This window comes from Toxoplasma gondii, chromosome IX (genome assembly GCF_000006565.2).
Source record: "Toxoplasma gondii ME49 chromosome IX, whole genome shotgun sequence".
NCBI lineage: Eukaryota > Apicomplexa > Conoidasida > Eucoccidiorida > Sarcocystidae > Toxoplasma > Toxoplasma gondii.
Genome location: NC_031477.1, coordinates 3,370,021 through 3,379,272, shown reverse-complemented (window position 1 = coordinate 3,379,272; position 9,252 = coordinate 3,370,021). Strand labels below are relative to the sequence as shown.

The 9,252-nt window shown below is 49.5% G+C and overlaps 2 protein-coding genes across 2 annotated transcripts; one reads left to right on the top strand and one right to left on the bottom strand.

The window, feature by feature from the left end:
* The first annotated feature begins 1,160 nt into the window (after positions 1–1,160).
* On the top strand, positions 1,161–6,371 carry TGME49_289680 (Ras-related protein Rab11). The gene is made up of 7 exons (XM_002368352.2): positions 1,161–2,356; positions 2,907–2,955; positions 3,394–3,509; positions 4,115–4,215; positions 4,523–4,730; positions 5,051–5,133; positions 5,582–6,371. The coding sequence occupies exons 1-7, from the start codon at positions 2,317–2,319 to the stop codon at positions 5,642–5,644; spliced, it is 660 nt and encodes a 219-aa protein (XP_002368393.1). The 5' UTR covers positions 1,161–2,316; the 3' UTR covers positions 5,645–6,371.
* Positions 5,416–9,189, bottom strand: TGME49_289670 (DNA repair metallo-beta-lactamase). Its single transcript, XM_018782089.1, has 11 exons — positions 8,706–9,189; positions 8,435–8,554; positions 8,020–8,228; positions 7,861–7,921; positions 7,562–7,665; positions 7,379–7,445; positions 7,162–7,254; positions 7,003–7,060; positions 6,788–6,887; positions 6,530–6,595; positions 5,416–6,340 (listed from the first exon to the last, which is right to left on the bottom strand). The coding sequence occupies exons 1-11, from the start codon at positions 8,902–8,904 to the stop codon at positions 6,110–6,112; spliced, it is 1,308 nt and encodes a 435-aa protein (XP_018636413.1). The 5' UTR covers positions 8,905–9,189; the 3' UTR covers positions 5,416–6,109.
* Between the last annotated feature and the right edge of the window lie 63 nt (positions 9,190–9,252).

Genomic DNA, 9,252 nt, shown 5'->3' with positions numbered 1-9,252 from the left:
ATTTCTCCTCTTTTGATGGAGATAGTGTTCTTCAGTTGTTTATTCGAATGCCGATTTCACACCTGAAAGGTCCTCGTTTAGGCAGGTTGATTTTTAGAAGTCTCCTGTTTATGCTTCGATTCTGTGAGCATTGGCAAGCACTTGGTCCTCAAGGGAAAAACTGCCGATGGCTTGGAAGAAACTCTCCCCAGAAGGAGGCAGAACGTGAAGACGGCCAACGCAGTGCCCGTCGTCTCCCCGTCGTTGAACAGGCGAACAAATCCTGCTTCTTGCTGCACTCTCGCTCCCTTTCCCCGGCACCATTTGCTGGATTGACAAGATCCGGGAGCGGAGGCAATGAATGTGACACATGATTTCGCTACTGGTGAACACGCTGAAGTTCCGTCTGACTTTTCCACTTGCATTATCCAGAGACACGCCGCGATAAACTTCCTCATCTTAAAGCATACCACTAGCTGCTATAATAGGTCCACCTTGTCGATCTTCAACACTCCTGCATGGGACGCGTATTTCTCCTCACAAGGCCAGACACTTCCCAGACACAATACTTCTCGCCGTTGTTTGGTTGTCCTCTCTACACACCGTCACATTGCAATTGTGCACTTACTCCTCAAGGCATTCTATTCAGTTTCTGTCGCGACTTCACTGAGGACTGTCCCGTCGTCGTCACGCTTTTCCAGACAGTAGAAATCGAGGTTGTCACCTAGGGAGGGAGCTAGACTCCGTTTGTTAAAGTAAGGGCCACGGCAAATGCGTACATCAAAGACGTGGAGGCGCTCCAGCGCTTCCTGCTTTGCTTTCCCTGTAGTATGTGTTAGTTACATGAATAACGTCGAGACTGTCTCAGTCTTTTCTCCAGTGCTGTTATTCCCTTGTACCGGGCGGCTTCTTCCCCGAAGTCACGAGAAAAGCGCGTGCCGCGCTTAGAGTGATGGCAGCTACGTTTCTGTGTCATTTCCAGGTGCCGTGTGAAGACTTCACCCAATTCATCGGGCGACAGACGAGGAAATGATTTTCAGTTCTATGTACGCACGTGTAAGTACATGCATCGGCATGCACATATGTATAATGCCTATCCATATACGTATCCTGTGCACTGTCGAAAACCGCTGTTCCCAGTGAGACACAAGCCGTCGTTCGCGCGCGCGTGCGCAGAAGCGGGCGAGGCTAACGCTTCACTTTCCGAGGAATGGATGAACCGGTATTGTCACAATCTTAAGAACCTCTCGGGGCGTGCGAAGAGAACTCATTATTATCGTCTCTATCCGCACCGTCTTTCTTCTGTGTGTCGTTATTCCGTGATTTCGGTTATTTTGTTTCGAGATCACCTCTGCCGACTCGACCCGCTCGCTGCAAGTTGCTTGTTTTTTTGGCGGGGGTGTTGACGGGCCATCTTTCTGCCCAGCAAAATTTCCGGACAAGCGACACCTTCGCCTCTCCGTGTCTGGCGGTGTTTCATGGGAAAAAAGCCCAAACAAGAGACGCGCACCACCTCCTCATTTCTTCTACACTCCGTCGTCGGTACTCTTGCCGAAATATTCGCATTTACGTGTGTATCTTTCTTGAGGGGACCATGCCCGATTTCCCCTGTCCACCAGCCCAGCGCAGCTTTGGAGAAACCTCAACAAGGAAAGCGCATTTCCCCTTTATCATGCCGATTTCCAATGCCTGAGCTCGCTTAAGGCGTTCTGTGGTTCCTGTTCTTTTTCAGGAAAGGGCATGGGAATTAGCCGAAGCATCTTCCAAGGAAACATCTGACCTGCCGATTTGGACGCTGCAGTGACCGTTTTTTGATTTCAAAATGCTCCTTTTCCTATCCAACGTTTTCCCAGTTTTTCTTTCGTAGAACAAGGTGTTTTTCTTCTTGTTTCCATCCGCGTTCCTTTACAAGCCTACAGATCCGCAAACGTAGCCTGTTGCATGTAATCGCGCGCGGGTGTGAAACGGTCGCGGGCAGATTGACTAAACCAGTTCCGTTTGTTGTCTGCTCTGTTTGGCTATTTAACCTTTTTAGGGAGTCTGTTTCCCCCTTATTACTCCGCCATCGTTGACGTCTTTCAGACGCTATCGTCTGCACGTTTCCTGTCCCCGCCATTCCTCAAGGCTTGTCTTCAAAGACTCACTGGACCTCCTCTCGAAGCTCCCGTACTCTCGCGAACCACTAGACGGGACATAACTCATTCTATTTTCTTACGGATCTATTTGGTGGAGGTGTAACCTCCATTTGAGTTTCACGGCCGCTTTTGCGGCGGAACTTTCTACTCCACAATCCTGCGAATAGTTCAATAGTTTGTTCTTTTTGCACCTCTCTTCACCATGGCGGCTAAAGATGAATACTACGATTATCTCTACAAGAGTAAGCGCTTTCGTCACTCCGCTTCACCGTACTCTTCTGCTTTCCTGTTCCGCAGTTTGAGGATCGTGAAGCACTAGCTTGTTGCCTTTCGTTCCTCTTCCTGTGTCTTCCAAAAGTCCCGTTTGGCTGCCGTACGCTATGTGAGAACGGAAGAATTTGCCGGCTCTGTCGGCATCAGGACCGCAGCCACCGAGGAGACATTCTATGTAGCCGTGAATGATGTAGCCTATTCAGGAAAGGCGTGCCTATGGTGACCCGCTTTCATTGTCAAGTCGTCTAGCAGTGGTGCATCTGGTTATGGAGCACTCTTCACAGTGAGTGACAGTATCTCTTTCAAAAGAGTGACTGCCTTGACCTGGTGTTGTGGGCGTGGAGGTATACTTTTTGTACAGCATGTGTATGGATAGAGAGATCTTCCTTGAATTGTTCGTGTCCTACAAACGTGCAGATAAACATACATATGACATCATTCTATCCGTTCTATTCACACTGGTGTCAGTTCCGGCGTGGTGCAGTATCTCCTTCGATGCGTACATGTGAATGTGCGCAGTTGTCCTGATTGGAGACAGTGGCGTCGGGAAATCCAACATGCTTTCTCGGTAGGTAGCGCCAGACATCGCTGCAGAGGGCCTATCGGTGGGACATGAGGAATGGAGCACACACTTCCAAACTGTTCTGTTCGTCAGAAGCATGCACAGAACTTGTAGGCAGACGGTTTTGGGGAGACTATCCCCGACGATGCTACGACGTTGGAAACACAGATACCTGGAATGTCCACTCATGGAGGCACTGCCTACACGCTGAGTGAAGCTCTGGGTTGTTCCTGAGAAAATGTGAGACTTTAGCAATTCATAACACCCAAACAATCACGGAGGCCAGTGTACGAGGAATGGTCACATTTCTTATCGTCACAGCTTGAAAAATCTTCGTTGATCATATGCATCCGTGGACCACAGTGGGAGAGGGCCAAGACGCAGTGGCGTCCTTTCTTTCTTGCTGGAACGAGTTTTACGAGCTACTGTTTTGCTATTCGCCAGATTTACGCGGGACGAGTTCAACTTGGAGAGCAAATCAACGATCGGCGTTGAGTTCGCAACAAAGAGCGTATACTTAGATGAGGGCAAGGTCATCAAGGCACAGATTTGGGATACCGGTAAGACCTTCGAAGGAGGTCAGAAACGTCTGTTCGTCTTCACGGCGTAACTCGTGGAGAAGCGCGATACAGCCACCTGTTTTGCTGTGGCAGTTCCCCGTTTCATGACTATATCACTGAATGCTCTTTACTTTTCCGTGATCGCGACTTTACATCTGTGTACATGCAGTTCCACATCCGGAAACAGGGCAACCAATACCGGAGGCAGCAAGGGTATTCAAATCAAAGAAATAATGCGCCGGTGCTTCGCTGTTTCTAACGCACTCTTTGTTGACCGAGACCCCAAAATGAGAGAGATGTCTAGCATAGTTTGTTTTGCACACTTCGGGAAACAATTAAAGGACCAGAAGACATGCAGCGTCTAGAATCGCGTGAGAAGCGGCAGTTGTGAAGTATTTGCGCTGCAATTATTACACGAACCTGCGGCTCTTTTTCATCGTCTTCGTAGAACGTTCGCCTGCCGTCACGGACACCCAAAGGAGGCGAGATTCGTAACAGACGTGGGGCGGTTTGCGGCTGTGACGTGCAAATAGCGTCGGCTTTTTTTTGCTTGTGAATGCGGGAATTTCTGAAGAATCTCCTTCCTTGCGCTGCTATGTCCACAGCGGGACAAGAGAGATATCGAGCCATTACTTCCGCGTACTACAGGGGAGCTGTTGGAGCACTTCTTGTGTACGACATCACGAAACGTCAGTCGTTCGAGAATGTAAGGTTTCGAAGATAGAACGTTTTCGAAGAAAAACTGGCAAGGTTTCTCGCCGGTGGAAAGAGTGTTCAGTGGAACTCGTGGAAATGCAGCGCAGAATCGGGCGATAGGCAGGGTGTCAGTACATCGGAGGCGCGACGAAATTCAAGGGTGTGATTATCACCCATTGTTGGCTGCCGTTGGTCGGAGTGGCCCCTGGCGAAAACCGTTTTCGGGAAACTGCGAAATTGTATGTGCTGAGTTCCATTTATGGGACAGTGCGGAGCAGCCCGAACGTTCTTTGTGTTTCGTTTCCGTGCGTAAACAGGTAGAAAGATGGCTTAAAGAGCTTCGCGACCATGCGGACCCCAACATCGTCATTCTGCTCGTGGGAAACAAAAGCGATCTGAAGCATCTGCGTGCTGTTTCCGTTGAGGAGGCGACAAAGTTTGCGAACAGAGAGCACCTCGCCTTCATCGAGACTTCCGCGTTGGATGCGACAAACGTTGAGCAGGCGTTCCACCAGATTCTGGCGGGTACGACAGGTTAATTGCATTGGGACTCGCTCTTGTTTGTTCTGCCTGTTGAGGACTAGATCATTCCAGAGGAACTACACAGAAGAATAGATGCTTCGGGGGAGCTGGTCCGTTTTCGGTGAATGTTCATAGATGTAGGTCGTACGGCGTTGTCTCCGTTGGAGAAGGAGGCGGTTCTGTCACATCTCATTCGCGACACCATTGTGAAGCCACGTGAGAGGTTCACTGCACCGATCTCTTGGGGGACAGGCACAGTGCTGCTGCACCGTTTCTTCTAAGAACGAATGCCTGTTGTTGCGCCGTAACTCCTTTGTTGTCAGAAATCTATCTTCTTCGGCAGAAGAAGCAAATCGAGGATAACCCCCAGTCGACTACTCAACCAGGGAGAGGACAGAAAATCCACGTGAGTTAAGGCCTGGGGAATTCTTTTTTTGTCTTCAGTTACTTCACACTTTGCCCCTTGCAGCGGACACCTGTGCGAGGAGCATGCAGCACCCCCTTGTTGCCCGGACTGGAGCTTGTCTCAGTGTCTGTACACTAAACGTGACCTCGTCGCCATTAGTTACCGATAATCATGCACCCAGACGCAGTGTTAGTGTTTTCAAATAGAGATTCCTGCTGTACTATTGGTTAAAGCCTTCAAGTTGAATTTTGTGCGGTGATGGACTTTCTTGCATTATTGTCGCTGATATGTGAGTGCTAGTTGCGCCAAGAGCTTTCAGTCCACTGGGGACTCTTCTCATTTCGCCTAAGCACGCTGCTAACCCCAAATCGGTAGAAGATGCACGGTTTCAGTTTTCAGCTGAAATATGTGAGTGCAAATGTTTTGTTTTCGCTGTTTCTGCGTGCAGCTTGATGAGGAGCGAACAGATAGCCAAATACGGCAAAGCAGACGTGGCTGCTGTTCCGCCTGAGACAAAACTCTCGGGCAGCGCCAGGGAAATTCTGTCTTCACATCGAGAATTACTCGATCCCCACGCAATATGTTGAGCCTGTAGAGGTGGCGTCCGCGTGCCGCTCCACTTTCACCACTATGCATGCAGCAGTGTGCTGATCGTGAGACTACGTGAAATTCTGCAGACGCCGGAAACCCGTCTGGTCGACGCAGCGACCGAACCTTCTGACAGCAACTTGCTCGTAAATGTGACGCCAACTGGCTTCACTAATTTCAGTCATTTCTTCCTTCGTATGCAAGGGCGAAATCATTGTCGTGACGCCCAAGGACATAACCAGAGAAAGAAAAAAACATGCCTGATGTAGCTTTTGTACACAGAACGTGCTTGCGGAACGCCACCTATAGACGCATTCAACCGTCATTTCAGTCATTGCATCAGAATGCCTGAACTCATTGTTGCGGTCACGCTTGCAGACAATTTGATTTACTCCGAGAGCTCGATGACTTCCGGCTGAATTCGTTGGTAGCGTTGGAGATGGCGCGTCTGAGGGATAGATTTCCGCACTGATAGGGTTTCCATCGCGCCGACGGAGGGGGCGCTTGAGAAAAAGCTGGTGATCTTCAGCTGTTTCTGGTTCCCTGTTTCTCGCGTACGGGTCCTTTTCCGTCCTGAATTCCCTTGCGATATGTGGGCCCCCCTGGACGCTTCTGCCTTCTGAAAAACACACAAAACGTGATCACTGGTTGCTCGTTGCTGCCTGTGGTATTTCGTCAAAAATCCCGGAAGATGTTCCTACGACAGGTAATGTGACATGCTTAATGCCTCGGGGCGAGAATCGAATCCTCTCTGCGCCGAAGTACACGCTGGTGCAACACGCTTGATCGCACACAAGAAGAGACCTACCGTCGTCGGTTGCATATCTCGAAGCAGGCGACAAAAATCCTTCTGATTCGAATAAACCGTCGGAATCTGCAGACCGCCAACCATAGTGACTTGAATCCATGGGGAATCAGCTCACTGGAAAACTCTGCCACCAGGTGTGCCACTACGTCATCGGACTTGCAGAATGGGGAAAGGCGGATCTAGGAATATACGTCAGCACTTGAAAAAATAGCTGAGCACTGGCAATCAGAATCCATTTCTTTCCTCCTTAAAGCTTACCACTTGATTAGGCCGTAAATGGTTCACAAATTCTTTTAGTTCGGTGTAGCTTGAGTGTTCGCTGTACTCGAGCAGATGCACAGTGATGCATCCCGAACTCCTGAGGCACGCAGACTCACACACACGTTAGAAGGGACCGTAACGATATGTTAACTGCGCACGTTCCCCTCCGATTAGTAGACAGATGGAGACTGACGCCTACTCTCCTGCCTTACATTGAAGAGTGTTCTTTGTTCCATTTGCTGGTGAAGGACCAGCCTGTCGGCAGAAATGCTGAAACACATTGACAACAGGCACTTTCGCAGTGTAGTGGATATCATTCAACTGGGGCAAGACAGCAAACTGGAACAATCTCACGACGAGACAGCTCATACCTACAACAGAAGAGAAGACGTCGCTGAGGCCGGCATCTTCCATATACTTTTGAATCCGTGGAAAGTTAGGGCGGAAGTAAGGCATGACTGTGCCTGAGAACATGGAAACTCGAGGATCGTGCCGCGAACACTTATGCCCAACGCTTCCGACGAGACGGTGAACCAAGGCGGCGCACGATCGTCAGTTCACTGAAGATCGCAGCATGGCTTATCTTACCTATGGTGTTCATGGGAACGATATGTATGCAACAGGTTGCCGGGTCGTCACCGAGGCCTCCATCGCGCTGAAGAGAAAAGGCCAATGGACACATACACGTTCTGCGGCCTAATCGCCGTTGAACATCTGTGCAACGAACTAAAGATAGCACGACGAAGCAACTTCTGACGGAAGGGAACTCACTAGCTGTTCCAGTTGCAAGCAGTCAAGAATGCGGCGTCGTTTTCCGCTTGCGAATACGGTCCATCCAAAGGTCTCAGAAAGCGCAAGAGCAATCTTCTCCTTGCCTACCAACGCACACCAGGAAGCGGCACACGGCGGTATTCTTCAAATATAAAACTCATAAATCTTCTGTTCGACTGTATTAGATGCACCTGAATTCGTAGCAGGCGTAGCTGACAATGGGACAACGAGGCGAACTTCCAACGGCAACACAGATGTATACACTGTGGTATGCAGGAATGTCACTTGCCCTTCCTCACCTATAGTGTACGAACCCACGAGAAACAAGACCCGTCCTGGTTGTTTGCTTTCCTTGCAAACCTGAAGAGAAAGCGGGACAGCCGACACACCGCTACGATCTCCTTGCTGTTGGCGTAGGCTCCGCAAGGCCGACGTGGCTTGAGCTAGAAATCTCTTACCTCCTCTGCAACGTTTACCGCACGCTGAATCGTGTCCACCTGCGGCTCAAATTCGTACTCCGGTCTGCCGTAGGTGGTGTCCAGAAACACCGTGTCAATGTGGCAGTTGGCCAGTGCAGGGTGGTCGACCATATGACGATCGTAGCGAAAATCTCCCGTATGTAAGTACGTTTTTCCTCCTTTCGTCTTGCAGAGGAACATTACAGCTCCTAAAAATGCACATTCGTCTCGAAAACGACTCACCCATTCAACCAGGAGGAATCTTTCCAGTCCGTCTAGCAATCAAATGCACACCGCATGAGCGGCCGTTTACGATATCCAGCCATTAAGGACAGGGTAGAAGGCACACGAAACTATGCGGTGAGCAATATCCTCCAGTTAACTACCAGGATGGAATGACCATAGGACGACCTACCTGGGCAGTGGTTTGCATCCAGAAGCGTGACTCGTGCGTCAGCAATTTCGTATTCGGTGTCGAGATCTAAACCGCGGACAAGCGCTTTGTTTACGCGAAGAAATGTGATGATTAGCCTTGCTGCAAAAACACACGGCTGCACATACATGAGAGCCATGAGCTGTGTCTCCAAAGGTGTATCAGGCACAATTTATGAAAAACTCGTACTCACAGCCGAAAACCAACTGCGGTCTGTTTCATGCTACGTTGCTTGCGAGTCTGCAAGTCTTACCGGTCAGCACAGAGCAATACACAACGCCTCTGGACCAAGAACTAGACAGCCCGCTGTAATGATCAGCGTGAAAGTGAGAGAGAAAGAAAACGAAAGATCCTTTTGGCACCTTCCTGAACGTGTCAACTAAAACCAAGGGCTCTGTTTCAGGAACAATATGGGAAACGTGCCGTGATGCGGCAATAGACACACTAGCCATGTTACGCCCCAAACACCTGCGTTCGAAGGAGACGACGGGAAATTAACTACACATAAAAGGTGAACAACGTCTATTTAAAGAGAATGCAATGGCTAATGCAGCCATGCTATAAAGAAAACGCTGAAAATGAAAAGCCAGCGATTGTTCAAAAAAAAGGGTATCTGCATGCCTCCACTGCTTTGTCGGTTTTCCGTTTGAGTCCCGCCATTTATTTTCACTGAAATTGAAAGTCTCTACAACACACTTGATCTGATCAAAAAGTCAAACAGATACACAACGATTAATACTTTGACTGCTGCCTGTTCGTCCGCAACTCCTTCTAGCAACCGCATGCCCGAGAACATCGGA